Source organism: Symphodus melops (genome assembly GCF_947650265.1).
Source record: "Symphodus melops genome assembly, chromosome: 1".
In the NCBI taxonomy this organism is placed as follows: Eukaryota; Metazoa; Chordata; class Actinopteri; order Labriformes; family Labridae; genus Symphodus; species Symphodus melops.
In genome coordinates this window covers 54080173-54097639 of record NC_136691.1, presented here as the reverse complement: position 1 = coordinate 54097639, position 17467 = coordinate 54080173, and the positions used below count along the sequence as shown (strand labels likewise).

General features: G+C 40.9%; 3 protein-coding genes across 3 annotated transcripts; 2 read left to right on the top strand and 1 right to left on the bottom strand.

Annotated features, from left to right (window-relative positions):
- The first annotated feature begins 686 nt into the window (after positions 1–686).
- Positions 687–7764, top strand: rsrc2 (arginine/serine-rich coiled-coil 2). Its single transcript, XM_079355584.1, has 10 exons — positions 687–842; positions 2756–2900; positions 3134–3174; positions 4296–4459; positions 4583–4714; positions 4837–4953; positions 5519–5604; positions 5696–5961; positions 6081–6170; positions 6315–7764. The coding sequence occupies exons 1-10, from the start codon at positions 837–839 to the stop codon at positions 6495–6497; spliced, it is 1230 nt and encodes a 409-aa protein (XP_079211710.1). The 5' UTR covers positions 687–836; the 3' UTR covers positions 6498–7764.
- A 190-nt stretch (positions 7765–7954) lies between these two features.
- Positions 7955–10870, bottom strand: LOC306825479 (uncharacterized protein). The gene is made up of 4 exons (XM_079346246.1): positions 10662–10870; positions 9367–9496; positions 9135–9268; positions 7955–8788 (listed from the first exon to the last, which is right to left on the bottom strand). The coding sequence occupies exons 1-4, from the start codon at positions 10779–10781 to the stop codon at positions 8024–8026; spliced, it is 1149 nt and encodes a 382-aa protein (XP_079202372.1). The 5' UTR covers positions 10782–10870; the 3' UTR covers positions 7955–8023.
- Positions 10645–17219, top strand: zcchc8 (zinc finger, CCHC domain containing 8). The gene is made up of 15 exons (XM_079346240.1): positions 10645–10706; positions 11401–11756; positions 11864–11903; positions 11983–12057; positions 12721–12823; positions 12903–12983; positions 13103–13206; positions 13457–13522; positions 13630–13690; positions 13782–13918; positions 14033–14175; positions 14323–14435; positions 14582–14668; positions 14755–14875; positions 15632–17219. Exons 2-15 carry the CDS (start codon positions 11540–11542, stop codon positions 16567–16569), a joined length of 2286 nt encoding a protein of 761 aa, XP_079202366.1. The 5' UTR covers positions 10645–10706; positions 11401–11539; the 3' UTR covers positions 16570–17219.
- Positions 17220–17467: the final 248 nt, after the last annotated feature.

The following is a 17467-nucleotide window of genomic DNA, read 5'->3' as shown; positions in this document are numbered from 1 at the left end:
GCCCTTTGTGATGTCATGAAGGGAAAATCTCCAAATGGCCTGTTTGAGCACACTTTTACTGAAAAGTGGAGTAGGCAGAAGATGGAGAAGATGGACTTTTCTTATTTTTTGGGGACACAGATTATGAAGGGTTGGTTCTACATCATATACAAGAATGTATGAAATTTACCCCAAATAATAATGTCTGCAATGCTACAATAACCAGCTTCGGAAATCAGGCCAAAAATGTTTACAATCACAAAATAAAAAACCTTTTTAAGCTTTTGTTGGGAGGTTTGTTGTTAAGCTCCTCACACAGAGGGACGGGGGGGGCTGGCCGTGTTGCCAGGTTGGAAATCCTCTTTCTAATGATTTATATTTCAAGTAAAAGCACATTAAACAAATTAATAAGATCCTCTAAGAAATTCAACATTGACAAAGCTCATAATCAGCTTTATTGGCCTTACACGCGTACAGCTCTCTTATGTACAAAGTACAACATTAAATATCAACATTAATACAAAATAAACACAATAAACAACTACAAACATGTAAAATACTAAATAAGATGCTGTTTCTTCTATTGTTTTATGCATGGGTGCATACATATTATATACAGCCTATGATCTACACATTAATCGACCACTTTTATTCGTTTATTAGCACTTTTAATAAGGGTTCGTCGTCTTGTGGTTAACTGTATTAAGGGGGATGTAAACGGACCTGGCAACCCAGATCAACCTGACTCGGGGCTCCTCACACAAACGGCTGATCTGCAGCTAGCTAGCTAGCTAACTCTCCTTTTTCACGGTGAATCAAAAAACATCCTCGACATAGAGTCAACGCCTTCGAGGATCATGTCTGTAAGTATTACTACCCAAACGCTGAACGAGGCATACATTATTCTAAACAAAGTAAATTAGAGTTTTGTAGTTTTTCTGTCGCGATGTTTCTCTCTCTCTCTTAAAGATGGCGGCTAGCTTCAGTTAGCTTTAGCCATAGCCATCTGGTATGAATGGTGCGCTAATGTGGTTAGCATAAATGCTAACTTTAATCTTTCGTTTCGGGCTCATGTTTCGTCTCTTTCTTCAATTCTGGCCACACGTTTGTCTTGTTATTCACTATGTGATCAGTCACTAATGACCTGAGAGTGTGTGTGTGGGTGAATAAAAACATACTTTTTCTCGGGGATTTCTGTAAATGTTATTGTTTACATGGATGTAGTGGAAGGAGTGTTAGTATCTACTGATTTTAAAGTCTCCATAGAGGGTATAGCCAGCTCTAAATCCTCTATGATTCACACGTTTATGCTGTATTTTTTAGGATGGGGAAGGGGAGACCCTCACTACTCAGTCGCCAATAGTACACAACAATCAATAAACAAAACATAAACAATCAATGTAAGGGGGAAGTTTGAGTTTTTAAAGGTACATTAAGCATATATGTGAGGTTAGTCTGACATGTCACTGTTTATCCTCTGCTGTATGAGCCACTAAATAAAAAAGAAAATAAACATTTTCTCTTATCACGTCTTTAGGCACCACTACAACACTTTCTTTAGGTAATCAGTGTTTTGACGTGGCAGATTTTAGACCCTTAGTCACTAACTCAAGTTTACCAAACTCTTAAGCAGCTGCATCTGTTTGTTTATCAGTTTATTTGTCTTGTACTTTTGTAATACGTTTGTATGCATTCATATTATATTTATATTCTATATATTGCATGGCAGCATAACTGAATATTGCATTTATTGCACTATATTATACTTTATAAGTGTCAAACTGCCTCTGAATACACTCAACTTTAAATCATCACTGGTCACTTTAACCTGCCATCCACTGCACATTATTTCTTCATTGTCCTGTTGAGTTTACCCCACTATGTATATTCGTCTGTATAAATCCTTCTACTATTTCTCAAATTGTATTTATGTTGCTATTTTATTCAGTTTTTGACTTCTTGATATCTGTATTGCTGCTGCAACGCCAGAATCAATAATGTTTCTTAATTATCTTAAAGAGACAATGCGATTTAACACAGTTTCACTGATTTTCTGCAGAGTACCGGTATATAGCGTTCGGTAATTTCCAACTCTTGTCTCGAGTTGGATCCTGACCTATCTGTCAGGGACAATACATGTTGTCATTGTTATGTCTTATTAAAATGAACTGCTGCAACGTTTATAGGACTTGTAGCCATGACTAATGTGCAGATCTTGTCCCTGGTTAGGCCTTTAGGAAATAACAACACTTTAAAATAGACATAATAAGGGATGGTTGCAGCAGATGTAAAATTAGCAGTAACATTGATGCATAAAAACAAAAAGTAAAGCAGACACAGACGGGCAGATTGACAATGATGGCTAAGAATTAAAATAAGATGCATAAATCAAAACAAAAGCAACCTGGTTAACATTACGGTTAAGTAAGTTAGTTACCTTACTGAGTAAATAAGCGTTGTATTTCAGCACAAACCTAGCTTAGAAATAAATCTCATTGTAGTAAAAACAGTCTGGATACACTGACATGATGACACTGTGCAGACCGTTATTATTAATATGTATCTGGTTTGCATTGAAAAGATTGATGCAAGGAATCAGTCCATAGTCACAAAGTCATCATCATTCCTCTCTATTGTTGGTGTCATTCATGTTAAGGTTTTCAAGCGGGGCTGCCTTGCCTTTGGGAGGATCACTGAAACTAGGACATGGATTCTTGAGCGTACTGTACCTCGTTAATTTGAAGACTGGTGTTTCCTTTTTTTAAATTTCTTTCAGGCCAGTGACAATGACTCGGACGAACTGACCAGAACAGAGTCCCCCGTTCATCACCGAAAAAAACACAGCATGGAGGCTTCTCGATCTCCAAGAAGCTCCAAACACCACCACTCACGGTCGAGGTCACGCTCCCGAGACAGAAAACGTAAGACGTAACGTGGGATGAAATCAGTCACACTCTCATGAGAGTTCAGTCGCCCAATGATTGAGCCACAGATTTAATTGCATCACAGGAAATGTTATTCCCAAACTACTCTATTTTAGACTGTGGTCAACCAACCACATCAAATACAATGTGAGACAGCTTCAGTATATGTTTTTATTTGTGAGTTTGTTGGAAAGGTCCGGTGTGTAACGCTCCTTCTCTGCTGTCTCCAGGTGACAGAAAAAACAGACGGAGTCGCAGCAGGAGCAAAGAGGTAAATAAAACATTTCTCTCTATGACTAGAAACACATTTGATGTGATTTTTAAGGTCATAAGTTGTATTTCTTGTTAGTTTTTTTTTTTTGGTCGAGGTGAGTATGTTTTGTGACATCATAAAAGCTACCATAACCAAATTTAAAAAAACAGAAGACATAGAGGGGCTTGTTCAAACGGAGGGGCGGGGTCCTTTTTGACCCTCCCACTGTTGACATGCCTCCTTCTATATCGCTCATCATTTGTATTTGCTGTATGAAATGGTGAAGAGTAGATTTTTTTTTTTGTTAAATCTTGTGTGTAGATCACATGATAACATTTCTACAATAAATCATACTCAGCGTGCTAATGCACGAAGAGACTGAACAGAAGACCCTCCTGACATAGCAAAATAATATGTCTACTACTGGGACAGGTAACTATCTGCCATTCAAACTCTGTATGCCTCACACTTTTAGCACAAACATGATCATTTACTCTTTAAGAAAGGGATGGGCTTAATTATGCTGGGAGTGATTCATAAAGTTTCCCTGTCAGATTAATTCATCCATATTGAATTTGATGACCTGTTCCAGCTCACCTGGGAAAATGATTGTGATCATTTCACTGAAGATGTAACGGAGGAAAGTTAGAACTGAAAAACAGGACGAATTTTGTAGTGATAGATTTTTGGTAATAAAGAAAGTGATTCTTGTTTTTTTTTCGGTGCATGTGGTTTGATTTCGGTGAGATGAGTTAAGCAGCTGTAAAAGTCCGCTGAATGCCCATCCCTATGTCTCCTCTGTGTGGGTTGAGGTTCAGAAATGTAGGTATCGTTTTCCCTGACTGGATTGGCACATGTTAAGGTTTGCATGCACTCAGTTTAAAGACCTGAGAGCTTCAAATCCTGATGCTTTGATCGATTCCTGTAATTCTGCTGATATTTGTGTAGTGAAAAACTCGGAGCATCACAGACCTCTCACTCTTGCTATCATGGTTACAGAATGGTATCCTATAAATGTTTTAGCAGTAGGTTTTTTTTCAGCCTCTCAAAACTGATGACATACCTTCTGCTGTAAGCCATGGTACTAACTCTTTTTGTTGCACTATTTTCCTGAAAGAGACAACTTCTTCTTAAAACAGGCACGAAAGAGGGACTCAGAGAAGCCAGCCAAGTCGCACAGAAAAACAGACGAGCAGGAAGAGCCCGAGAGACTCTCAGCTGAGAGAGGCGAGGAGCGATCCAGGCGCAAAGACAGAAAGCCCTCCAAAGGCCGAAGCACGTCCAGGTCACACTCCAGAGAGAGGTGAGCGTCGAGCTGTGAAGATGAAGCTCCTTCTTCATGAGGAGGGATGGACTCAAGTTTCTCTGTCATCGTTCAATATAGTTTTATTCTCCGCAGTAATCACTTTGATTTTTGATTCTTCAGGCGGCATCACAGCAGAAGTAAAGACAAGCGGCGATCAATATCACGCAGCCGGGACAGGAAGAAGAAGGCCCGGTCTCGCTCGGGTTCGAGGAGCAAACACCGTCATCACAGCCGAAGTCGCAGTAAGAGCAGGTGGGTTGTAGTGCGTTAAGTGTTTGTGAGCTTCTTTCACACAATGATTCCACATTTAACTAACAGGTTGGGTTTTTTTGCTTTGTGATTAACTTTAAAAAAAAAAAAAAATTCTCCACCAGAGAGCGAAAGAAGAGGAGCGAGAAAGTCCGGAAAAAGAGTCGCAGCACGCCAGTTAATCCGCCAGCCTTCCGAGGCCGCAACACGGCGATGGATGCACAAGAGGCTCTGGCCAGAAGGCAAGACAACAGCTCGCATGACCTTCCACTGTGCTGGGTTTTGCTTTCCGTTTTATTGAATAAGAAAAAAAAAGTGCACGTTTAGTTTTTTCTTATTCACAAAGAATACACCCTCATAATAACCCACCCAATAACCAGGAAAAAGCAAAGCGTCAAGTCAGTTTAACCGAGGAGTTTTTCCAACATGAAAAGATTAAACTGTTTAAATCGGCCAGGTTTCTTTATGTTTGCATCATTTTGAAACCCGACAAGAAGGAAGCCGGAGTACAGATGAGGCCGAGCTTTAATCCAACCAAAATACCTGAAGTTAATCTGATTTGTTAACAAAAGAATTTTGTGGTTGATTTATAACTGTGACACTGACAGTACAACTTACACATCCACATCTTTAGTTTCAATCCATTTCAATTCTGAACTCTCCCCTGTTCGTTAGGTCACACATTGTGTGCGTCTCCAACTTGTGAGGCTTTGATTTATTTTATTTTTTTTAGTGTAAAGTTGTATTTTGATGTAATGTATGTTAAAATCCAATGAGTAAATGCTCTTCACTTTTTTTTCTGCCCAGACTGGAAAGAGCCAAGAAACTGCAGGAGCAGAAGGAGAAGGAAATGTTTGAGAAACAGCAGCAGCAGCAGCAGGAGATAGCTGCAGGTAAGAGGCGATAATCCGCCTACGTATTTAAAAATCCTCCATTACTCGAGTCTGTCACTTATTTATGCCGATCCATGCATTTTATTTCCAGTGACTGCACCCATTGCAGTCGCTGCTGCTGCTGCAGCCGCAGCTGCCTCGAACCCAGGCCTCAACGTTGCCGCCCTGCTGGCCTCTGGGACGCAGGTGACGCCTCAGATTGCTATGGCGGCGCAGATGGCGGCCCTTCAAGCGAAAACACTGGCAGAGACCGGCATCGCTGTGCCCAGCTACTACAATCCATCGTCCGTAAATCCCATGAAGTTTGCAGAGCAGGAGAAAAAGAGGAAGATGCTATGGCAGGGAAAGAAAGAAGGGGTGAGACTGGGTTTTCAAATTTCAATATGTACTCTGAAGATGACGGTTCTGAAAAACATTTAAGGAGATTTTCAAACATTTGTATATGAAGCTCATCATTTTCCTTTTTAATCCGTAAGGACAAGTCCCAGACAGCCGAGCTATGGGAGAAGCTGAACTTCGGAAACAAGGACCAAAATAATAAATTTCGCAAACTCATGGGCATTAAAGTAAGTACACGTTTGTTTCTTTCTCCTAATCAGCGAGGCGTTACACAAATCGTGTGTTTTAGCCTTTCAACATTAAATTCACAGAGCTGTTTTTTAAAAAAATAAAAAAATATTTTTATAATTTGCGTCTCGTTGCCTTTGCAGGACGATGAAGCTGAAATTCCCAAACCACTAAACGACGAGGGCTTGCAGACTCTTCAGAAGCAGGAAGAGATGTTCAGGAACCTTGACGTTCAGTACGAGATGGCTCGCTCGCAGACGCACACCCAGAGGGGAATGGGCCTCGGCTTCTCCTCCTCCTTCTCTCGAGGGATGGATTCTATCTAAAGCCAGACGTCCGTCGTCCGCAGTTGTTGCCACCCGTCTGATCACATAGGACCATAAACTCATCGCTAGCCTTCAAAGCTTGCATGGATGTCGCTCTGAATCTGCAAATAATTTAATGACAAACGTCTCACACATTGGAACATTTTCATGTAAATAGCCGGATGCTGAGTTTGTCTCGGTGCTTGTGAATCTGTACATCTACCAAAAGAACGCATCAGTTGGACTGCTCGATGCTGCTTACAGTTAGACATCTGTTTGAATAATGTGGTAGCTTTTTTTAACCTCAAATATATGTTAATGTGTGATTGTTTGTTTGAGACTGAATATAATGTGCACACTGTTTACATCCTTTTTAAAGACGGCCGCTGAAGTCAACGTGGAACAATGTGGCGCCCGGAGGTTGGCGTGTTTCCTGTTGGAGAGAGGGGCGGGCGACAGAAGGTTATAAAAGATGTTGTCTTCAGGACTGCTGCAGAAAAAAAGATGTGCGGGAGAGGAGGAATCACATGTTTCAGATGTTGAAAAAATAAATTAGTTTTGTGTCTAATAAGGTTTTTTTTTTTTTTTTTCATGCATAATCTTACTTCATCCTTTGTGTGGCGTCCATTTTTCACCAGCAAGGAACCACGCCACAGCAATACACTTTTAGGCACCATGTCTTTAAACAATCTAATTTTAATAAATCAATGGTATCAAAAAGTACCAAAGCTTTAAAAAAAAAAAAAATCTTGATTCTTATTTTGTTATCCAAAGCTGCAGAAAGAACGAAGGCAGTGGTGATTCTGTGTTCAAGATTCAAAGGTGGAAAAATCTTCAATCTTTAAATCCTTATTTTGTCCAATAAAAGAACAGAAGTTAAGTTTATGTTTCTTACACAGCAGAGGAACTAACAAACAGGTAACATCACAGAACTGTGAATTTGTATTTGTGCTATTCAGATCGCATCCACAGGCGTGCCGGTCCTTTTCTATTAATTCATCTGTTTAATCAAAAACTTTACATGTTAAAAACCAACACGAGAGTCGTGTGGTCAAAGTGTTCGATACTCAGATACTTTTCTGTACCGTGTTTTTTTTTTTTTTAAAGTGCAATCTCTTAATTTGATGAGTTTTAAAGAGTATCCAAGCTTTAGAAAGAAACCCATCAAAATAAAAGCATAATAAGAATAGCACAAATACATTGGCCACATGTTGGTATGTCGATGTGCTCACATGTTTATACTTTTAAACAGTCTGCATTTTATGATCATTAAAAACAACCCATGATATTTGTTTGTTGCTGTGGTATCCATGACATCTGAGATGTACTTGTATTACATCACAGGTAAAAAATGATGGTATCAAGACAAAACTGCAACGTAATAGAATAATATTGGTTATGGTAACAGGATCCCCCAACATCTCACCAGGCCGCCCCTCGTTACAAAACAGGGTTTAAGAATGCAGAGAATAAAGACAGAGAGAAAAAAGCAAACGCGTTTATTAGAATAATCAAAGTGCAAATCTTTCTGTTTTCTAAGTCCAGCTCTATTTACATATAAGACTTGAGTAGAGCACGTGAGCCACGCCAGTGATGAGGTTGCGGTTGGCGAACTCCAGGATGAGGAGCAGAATCGGGTACTCGCTGCGTCTCTTCTCCACGGTGGACTCCTCGCTCAAACCCATCCAGTGAAGCAGCAGCGTCTGCATGGCTTCTGGGAACAGCTCCGCGGTCAGCTCCTCCGCGGGAGGCAGGTCACTGATCCTCTCGATGTGGTGCACTTTAAAGCCCTCCACTTTGTGACTGATGCTGTTGTTGGCTGCGTGAAACTGCTGCCCGAGCCAGCGTCCGATACAAGCGAGCAACGAGCTGGAATAAACACAGCCCCAGTCTTTGGCCTTGAGCAGCGCTAACACCGTCTCTTTCACATCTCTCTCTTCCAGGTTCCCATTCATGCATTGATCAACAGTCTCCAAAAGCAGCAGTATCGTCTCCAGAGAGTCCGTGCGGCTTTCAGAGAGTTTGTCACCCAATTCCTGCAGCTTGTGTCTCACTGTGGAAACTGCTTGACTGCACGGCTCAGTGTGCAATGTTTGCTTTGGATGCGTACAATAATCGTGATCTGCCGATGCTGATGCGTCACCGGCGCACGCCTCCACCGGGTCTTGGCCGACATGGCACAGCTGAGGTAGTGACACTTCCTTCTTTGGGCGTGCATCGTGCATGTTGATGGACGGTGTAAAATCCAGCTGCACGCTGAGGCTGTAGCTTGTTTTCAGAGGGCTGGCATTGATCTGCATTTTCCAAACATCCTAATAATGAAAAGCATGAATTAACATCAAAATGTATTAAGTATTTATACATAATATTTCTGCAATATTTATTTATATTTCTGCAATAGTTTACATTTCATACTGTGCAAACATTTATTTTAGATTTATGCAATATCTATCCATAATTTACAATGCTGATACCTGTAAATAACTTTACCATACATGGCCCAGGTAACCTTAATTAGAGTTTTTTTTATATTCTTCTTCAGTTGTTTTTCTTTTTAGCTGTGTGCACTTTAAGGTGAAGCCAAATCCTTTCGTTGTACAAATGTATAATGACGATAAAGACATTGTATTCTATTCTATAATCTCAGCTGCTCTGTACCTGGAAGGTCTCTAGCACAGCGAGCTGCTCTTGCTTACTGTACATTTCGAAGGCGACTCGAAAAAGTCCTTCAACACTGTAGAACCAGAGGCTGTTATTTACAGTCGGCACCTTCAACCCATGGAACCTGAAATCTGACGCAGAGGGAGAAAAAAAAACAGTAAAATGTTCCTGTGTGTAGGCGTGTGCATTGATTTTATATGTATTTGTTTTGCCCTCTTGTGCATGTTACCCGAGGAGAAGTGAATCTTTGTTGCCAACCCTTTTTTGGCAAACTTGGCATGGTGTCTCGGATGGTTCTCTGTGCGGATGTCAGTGTTGGAGAAGAGATCGGCTCCTAAATAAAGAGGGACGGCAGAGCTCTGAAACAGACACAAGACATGAAACGTTTAAATCTGGTATGTGCCATTAAGAAATGGAGAAAAGTAAAATCATGTACGAGATCATTTCAGGAAAAGCAGCTAGGAATTACATGAAAGTTGTTGCTTACAGTTTGTATACATGAGATCAATGATAAAAATGTAAATGCTCCTCAGACAGTCCCAGTTTCAGATTTGGGATGTCAAGTTATAAAGTTGGAAGACCTGCTTCTCATCTAGGGAAACTGGAACCGTCCGTGGAGTACTTGAAGGCAGCATTGTCCTGTAAAACGTGTTGGTCGTGTATTCCGATGAAAAATCTCATCCTTCTGTCTTCAGTGAATATCACTCATTATCATTATTTGCTACGGGAACTTTCGTAGGCTGTAACCGGTTATGATAAATAGATAGATAGATAGATAGATACTTTATTGATCCCGAGGGAAATTCAAGGCATCCAGTAGCAGTATACAGACAGGCAGGACACAAGACATTATGTTTACTATGCTGTGTTTATTGACCTCTGAACTTGGATCTTGGCACTGGGTAGGAATGACCTCAAACACGAGTTGACCAGTCAGAGGAGCAACATGGACTCCTCCAGGACTGCCTTTGTTTTCTTCGCTAAAACTAAAATATAACATCAACATGTCCACAGACAGAACTGGCACGACACGACACAACATGTAATCATACAAAAAGAGGAAAATACAGCGAATAAATGTGACAGCTGATTCATGTAGCAACCAAGTTGGATTTTAACTCGGGCTAGTGAATATTTTCAGACTTTCCGAGACGGATTCCAGCTTCAGAGGGGAATTAATGATGGCGTTTCAGACCGGAAACTTGGAATTTCCGACTTTTGAGAAGAATTTGAACGCAGCATTATCTCTTCTGACACGACCCGTGGCAGCAGTGAACAGGTTTAAAAATTAAGTATGTAAACATAATCAATCACACTGCTGATGGTCATGTTTGTTTTTCTAGCTCATGCAGAGGCATCAATGTTAATTTCAGATTGTTTCATAGCGTGCAAAAAACTTCCTCACAGGAGCTTTAAGTGAAGCGCTCAGGCTTCTGGGAAATGAAGTCATACAGAACAGAACTATCCCCTTTCTTTGCAGATTAAGGAACATTTTAAGGTCTGCAGCAGGAGCACCAAGCTCACCTGTTCGGGACTCTTTGTCAGGCTGAAAGAGGTGAGGTTCACCAGGTAAATGAAACGAACTTTCCGCGTGCCCCCCTCCCACTGAGGTAAGGTCAGGTGGATGGTTGAGCTGCTCGACATCACAAAAAGCAAACAAAGTTCCTTACTTCGTCATGAATGCGTTTGAATGGGTTCTGTCAAGAAGAAAAACTGCGCATTTGACAAAGCTAAAGAAGTCAAACCGAAACAACAGCGCAAGGAGGAGTTGAGTATTTGTGTGCCCTCAGTGCTGTCTTACAGAGCTCGTAAATCTTGATAAATTAAGCGTTTGTATAAAAAAAGGGAAGATAAATCGTATCAGACGAAGAACATACATCCATGCATTATATTTTAGTCCATGCAAACAATTTTTTACTCGATATTTTAACGAATGACTTTCATTTTCTCGTGCTAAAGAAACTCTGTTTCCCTTACATTTGTTGAAGAAATAGCTGCAATTAACTCCTAATTACAGGAAACCCACCGTTCCCCCAGTCCCACCCCCTAATTTCAACTTTATGTCTTATAGTTATGACTTTTTATCTCATAATTATGACTCTGAACTCATTATTCTCAATCTCAACATTGCCTTTTTTTCATTGTATTTTTTTTAACTGGCAGAAATTAACTTCTATAAATGAAGCAGTCATGAGTTGAATTTGGAAAATAAAAAATAAAAAAGTTATTATTTTATTTTTGTTTATTTTTTATTTACGTTAAGTGAATCTGGAATACAACGTTGAGGGAGACACTTCACCTCTTTTTCTACTGGCTGTCTCGTGACACCAGGAGGACCAATGAGCGCGAAGTGCCGTTGATTTCACCTCTGAACTCTGCTGCGTGTTAAAGCGGAATAAAAAATGGCTGAAGTTGATTTCGGGGACAGTGAGCTCTTTGAGCAGCTCGAGGATGACTGCGCTCCTCCACTCGTCCCGACACATATCCGCTTCACAGACGACGATGAGGAGGAGGAGGAGGAGGAGGTGCAGGAGGAGGTGCAGGAGGAGGAGAGGAGCCGGCTCCAGAGTAGACTGGACGAGTGTGCTGAATACATTGAGAGACTCACCGAGGAGAATATCCTGCAGCTAGCTAGCTAGCCTGTCTGTAAACACTAACAAAACAACCTGAAAATGTCTGTTTTTATGTACGCTTTGTGTCGTTTTTCTTAACTCTAAGATCACATAAAGGTTTGAGAAGAAAGTTAAACATCCTCACTCGACCAAGGTAATTTCATTAACTTCATAATTTAAATAAAACAAACTGATGGATTATCACAACGTTAAGCGTCCTCTCGACCTTTCAGCGGGATCACAATCGAAGATGTCAACACTGACGGACCGGTTCTTCAAATCCTTTATGCAAACAACGTCATTTCCAAGTAAGCATCTTTAATTTGACACATATGTTAAAATAAATCTATAACATTTAACCGAGCCATAACTACGGAGGCCCTGAAGTCCCAAAATGTAAAAAATAGAATAACTTGTGCACTCATCTTAAGTCCAACCAACCGAATATTAGGCTAATTTGTTTCTTTGTGTTTTCTAATGCAAGATAACTGCTGCACAATGTCCAGATTGCACAGATACATCTGCAGCATTTTGGTACTAAAAAGATTGGCCATGTATTTGTGATAATTAGACCTTAGTCTTGTGCATGTTAGTCTTTGATTACCCATTTATATTTTTAATCGTTATTATTTAATCTACATTGTACAGAGAGAGCAGAGTTTGTCAGAGACTTAAAGGAAACTCTTCATGAGTTACAAACGGAGCAGCAGGCAAACTTTGAATTAAAAAAAAACCCACTCTTCTCTCTCACAGCAATTTTGGATTAAAATATAACAGATTTTTTTTTTTTTTAAATTTTGGGTATTTTTTGACGCTTCAACCATCAAAATCCGAGATTGTATCATTCTGAAACCTGTGGTACTGAAAAGTATCGAACAGTGACAACCTTACACAACCCTAATAAGCTGGTATTACAACATATATTAATTTAGTATAGTGTAATTAAACAACATGACATGTCTCCCCTTTAGAAAGTGTCGTCAAGAAATTGAAGACGGTATCTGCAGTGTGATTTTGAAGCATCAGCAGCTGGACAAAGAAACGAAAAAAACCACCTATCAAATAAAGGCTCAGGTATGAATCTGAAATGTGAAATGTGAGGGAGAAAAGGTCAGCTCTGAGTGATAAACAACACATGTTCTTGTCTGTGAAGAATTCAGCTTTTGCTTTTGATGAAGAGCCACAGAAGTCGTCGTCTTCCGGTGGTGTCAAAACAACAACAGAATCCTATAAAGTGAGTTTATTCTTGTTGTTTTTGGTGGTTTGAAATTTCACAAAATGTCTGTGTGACACAAAAGGGAGCTTTTAGAATAAATCAACATGTCTAACTGATTTCTTCTTTTTCTGTCTCAGGTGGTTGGGAGCGTTTTACATTTCACTACATTCAGTGTCGACAAACTTGGCCAGCCTCTGGTGAATGAAAACCCCCAAATGACGGATGGCTGGGCTGTTCCAACGTATCTTTAAAATCGGAGGAATTTACGCATCATCAGAAATCGGAAGCTTCTGTCTGTCAGATCATTTCTTTACCAGTTGTAACGCCAACATAGAAAACAGTAGAAACCGTGAGGAAAGAGAAGACGTCAGTCTTGTTTTCAAACAGTGTACTATAAGATTTAAAGTGTTAAAATAGACGGGAGGACGTATCGTTTTTTGGAGGTTTTCTCTGCACAAGTGTGATTAAAAACTTCCTGAATTGTCAAAAAGCTATCACCAAGTTTTCAACCAAGTCATTGGCACGGATGGAGTGGATGTAGAAATGAAAGATAGAAGGTACGTCTGGTGTTACTTAATGAGCCTCTATATATGACCTGCTTTGCTCTGTGTGTGTGTGTGTGTGTGAGCATATAATAAGTCCAACACTTCTCTGTTCACTGCAGACCAAAATCGATTTGTTTCAACTGCGGTCTGAGCAGCCATCAGATGAGAGACTGTCCCAAGGTAAGAAGCGGTAAATATTTATTTTGTGAGTCGAGCTCAATCCAAATGTCATCACCGTTTTAACCGTTTGTTCACAATGTTACCTTCCCAGCCTAAAGACATGGCTGCAATTAATGAGAGAAGAAAGGAATTCAATCAGGGCAACAACCAGGCCATGCAGAGTAACCAGAGATACCACGCTGACGAAGTAGAGGAGCGCTTTGCTAAATACAAGGCTGGAGTCATGAGGCACGAGCTTTATTTTATACCATCACACAAATCTATGAAACACACAGTATCCACTGTATGAGTTTAGGTAGATCTTGGTCATTGACTGTTGTACACTGTTGTGCTTTATGATAGCGAGGAGCTCTTGACTGCTCTGGGACTTGACGGCAAAACCCTCCCTCCTCTGATTTATCGCATGAGGCAGCTCGGCTACCCGCCAGGCTGGCTCAAAGAGGCAGAGATGGAAAACTCAGGCTTGGCTCTTTATGATGGAAATGGTACGTTTATTATTATTATTTATTTTTTTTTTTAAGTTTTTGGAGACAGATGTTTTCCTTTTTGAATAAACTTGTGTGAGTCATTGAGTCGTGATTCTGGAATGTGCAGAGGTTGAGCTGAAACTTTATTTTTTCGTTTGTTTCTAGTTCCCAATGATGGTAATGCAACTGATGGTGTCAGTTCCCAAAACATCTCCTATGATGTTTCCAAACTGGTGGATTTCCCAGGTTTCAATGTACCTGCACCAAACATAAAAGATGTGAGTCTGACAAAGTGACCGTTTCTGATACGTCGCTGAGTTGAAGCTGTTTATTGGTCCGTTCTGTCGTCAGCCCTATTCAGACTGCTGTTTCAAGGTGTGATATTTACGTCTCTGCTCAAACTCTCTCTTCTTCTGACCTGCAGGAGTTTATGCAGTACGGCTCTATTCCAATGCAGGGCAGCCACTTGAAGCAAAACTACGCAGCCTACCTGTCCAACAACTTCCCCATGGTGATTATCTAATATGAGGTTGTGTGATGAGCTTAGTCGTGACTTCAGTACTTAAAGTCGACATATTCTTCTCCTCTTTGAAACAGCCTGGTGCCAACAGCAACAAGAGACAGCTTGAATGTGACTCATCTCCCCAGCGGAGGAAGAAGACGAGGTCCAGTCCTGATCGGACCTCTGACAGAAGCTCAGACATGGATATTGAATCAGGTAACTGTTTATCTAAAGACACCTTTTTATCAGCAGTCAGATCCTTATGTGCCATCCCAAGTCCTTCAAAAGAATGCAACACAGAGTGTGTTTATTTCAAGCTAACTAAAAGGCAGTTTGTAGTCTTCCAAAAAAAACATGATTGTGAAAGAAGCATTCACTCAGTGCCCCATCTACACCCACCCCCTCCCCTTTGTGATCCCTCAAAAGCCACGCCCCTCATTTTCATGCACCAACGCCATTGGATCTAGAATTGGATTTTCTTCGCTCCTCCGAGCACACGTCAGGACCTAAAAGACAGTTTCAACCAAAATCTTTAAAATGACCAACCCTGCCTATAAGAGCCCCGTATTTTTTAGATAAAACATGTAGGTGCTAAATATACTGTATATAGCAGTTGTCTACCACAGGGGGGAGTGTAGCTTGGTGTGGCAGGGGATGCAGGATCATCACTTCACCATCACGTAAGAAACCATAATGTTGTATGAGATCCGAGTTTAAATTAAATGGGAACCTCACCCAACAGCAGACAGTGTTTGGACATTGATTCATTCAGAGCGTCAAATCCCAAGATCTGTTCCCGCACCCAGCTGAGTGGCCGATCATCTGATCGTCACTACAAAACAATTTATATTTGGAATGTGTGATTCGATAATTCCAGATATATTCCAATATGAATACTTTCCCCACCCCTGTTATAAATGTATTTTGACTTCTTTGATTGTCTGACTTTGCACTCATGTCTTCCACTCTCAGACCCAGGAACACCTTATCATCCTGGCTCAGGTGACTTCCAGTTCCAGACTCCTCTACCCCCTGGCTCTCCTTGCTTCAGTTCACCTCCTCCTTTACCCCAGGGCACTCCTCCTGCTACACCCACTCCCCCCCCTCTCCCTAAAGGCACACCTCCTCCCACACCCACCAATGGCTCTCCTGCTCTGCGCGGACAGAGCTGGACAGTGGTTGATGACGCTACGGATGGAACGGAGGATGAACTGTCCCTGGAGGAACTGGAGGAGCAGCAAAGGTTGATATGGGCAGCTCTAGAAAACGCAGACACCGCCACTAACAGTGACTCTGAGACGCCGGCGACGGGAACTCCTGTACCCAGTTCACCAAGCGTGTCCACACCTGTGCATGTGGACACCGAAACGGAAGAGGTCGAAGACGCGATGGACACAACGAAACCTGAGGAATCTTGTCAGAACAATGACAATCAAAGGGAACCGGAGACTCAGAGCCCTGGACCAATCAAAGTTGAAGAAGATAGTCCTCAGAGTCCTGAACCGGTTAAAGCGAAAAATGACAGACCTCAGAGTCCAGGTCCAGTCAAAGTCAAACATGACAGCCATCAGAGTCCCGGTCCCATCAGAGTCGAAGATGACGGCCATCAGAGTCCCGGTCCCATCAGAGTCGAAGACGACAGCCCACAGAGCCCGGACTCGATGAAAATCCAGGAAGACATCCAACAGGAGCCGGATCAAGGTCTCCTGCACGGGGGTGCTGGAAATTGTGCTTCCCCTGAGCATTTGGAGAAGATAGGAGCTGTTCCTCATCGGAGCAACTTCGCAGCTGGTATTGTTCAATTTGAAGACACGCCAGAATTCATTGAAGTTGCAGAAGCCACAGGAACGTACCTCAAGATCAGAGACTTGCTGAAAAGTTCCCCTCGAAATTTGGCAAAGAAAAAGTAAAAAAAACAAAAAAAAAACGTTCATGATTTGGAACACCAGGATACCATTTTTAAACAAATACTTTTATTTTCATGACCATTTTGTCGAGTTTTAACTCTTTATTTTTTTATCACACTGAATGTCTGTGATTTATGCATTTGATCTGTAAACATACAACAAGGGGGAGGGATGTTGTAACAGCAATGGTTTAGTAGCCTGGGGCCAATTAGTTGATTTTTATTTTTTAAGCAGTAATGTAACTCATGCTGTTCATTTTATTGTGAAATTGTCAATATCCCACCTGCATTCTTTTCAGAATCTCTGTAAATGTTTTTTTCTATTTGTGTCCCTCTTACATTGCTCTTAAACCATAAATCAAACATGCTTGTATTTCGCTTGGGGCTCTACTTCATTCAGCAGACATTTTTAAATACAGGTCGGATTTCATTTACGTTATGTTGACTGGACAGATTACCACATGTGAGCTAATGGCTTGATTGTTTTAGCCATTTTAAGAGCTTCGTGTACAAGTTGATGCTGTATTGCTGTTATCAGCTTGTGTTGATTTTCATGCACATCAATGTATGGGGGAAATAACCAGCCATAATTGTTAATGACATAATACTACAACCGTTTGCATTTTTTCTATGGCATTAAACATCTGGTCTTTATCCTTTTTGTTATGCAATTCATCCAAAAAGGGACATAAAGTCATTATCCTCCTTTCAACTGATCAACCAGAATCACATTCAACATTCAAAGTTTTAATACAGATTTGTACACTCAACAAAGCCAACACAAGCATGCACACAGCTCTTGCACCTCTTGTCATCTGTAAATGACTTGCACATAAATGCATACTGAATGCTCACACACACACACCTACAAACTATGCATACTTATGCAAATGTCCATTCAG

What these genes read in the sequence shown, in the direction of transcription:
- LOC306825479 (XM_079346246.1), bottom strand. Translation starts at nt 10,781, where the DNA reads ATGTCGAGCAGCTCAACCATCCACCTGACCTTACCTCAGTGGGAGGGG. An exon ending in TGACAAAGAGTCCCGAACAG is followed by an intron (nt 9,497 to 10,661) that starts GTGAGCTTGGTG and finishes TGTCTGTTTCAG; the next exon opens with AGCTCTGCCGTCCCTCTTTA. An exon ending in AAAGATTCACTTCTCCTCGG is followed by an intron (nt 9,269 to 9,366) that starts GTAACATGCACA and finishes CCTCTGCGTCAG; the next exon opens with ATTTCAGGTTCCATGGGTTG.
- rsrc2 (XM_079355584.1), top strand. An exon ending in GTCGCAGCAGGAGCAAAGAG is followed by an intron (nt 3,175 to 4,295) that starts GTAAATAAAACA and finishes TTCTTAAAACAG; the next exon opens with GCACGAAAGAGGGACTCAGA. An exon ending in GCAAACTCATGGGCATTAAA is followed by an intron (nt 6,171 to 6,314) that starts GTAAGTACACGT and finishes TTGCCTTTGCAG; the next exon opens with GACGATGAAGCTGAAATTCC.
- zcchc8 (XM_079346240.1), top strand. Translation starts at nt 11,540, where the DNA reads ATGGCTGAAGTTGATTTCGGGGACAGTGAGCTCTTTGAGCAGCTCGAG. An exon ending in CAACAACAGAATCCTATAAA is followed by an intron (nt 12,984 to 13,102) that starts GTGAGTTTATTC and finishes TTTCTGTCTCAG; the next exon opens with GTGGTTGGGAGCGTTTTACA. An exon ending in AGATGAGAGACTGTCCCAAG is followed by an intron (nt 13,691 to 13,781) that starts GTAAGAAGCGGT and finishes TTACCTTCCCAG; the next exon opens with CCTAAAGACATGGCTGCAAT.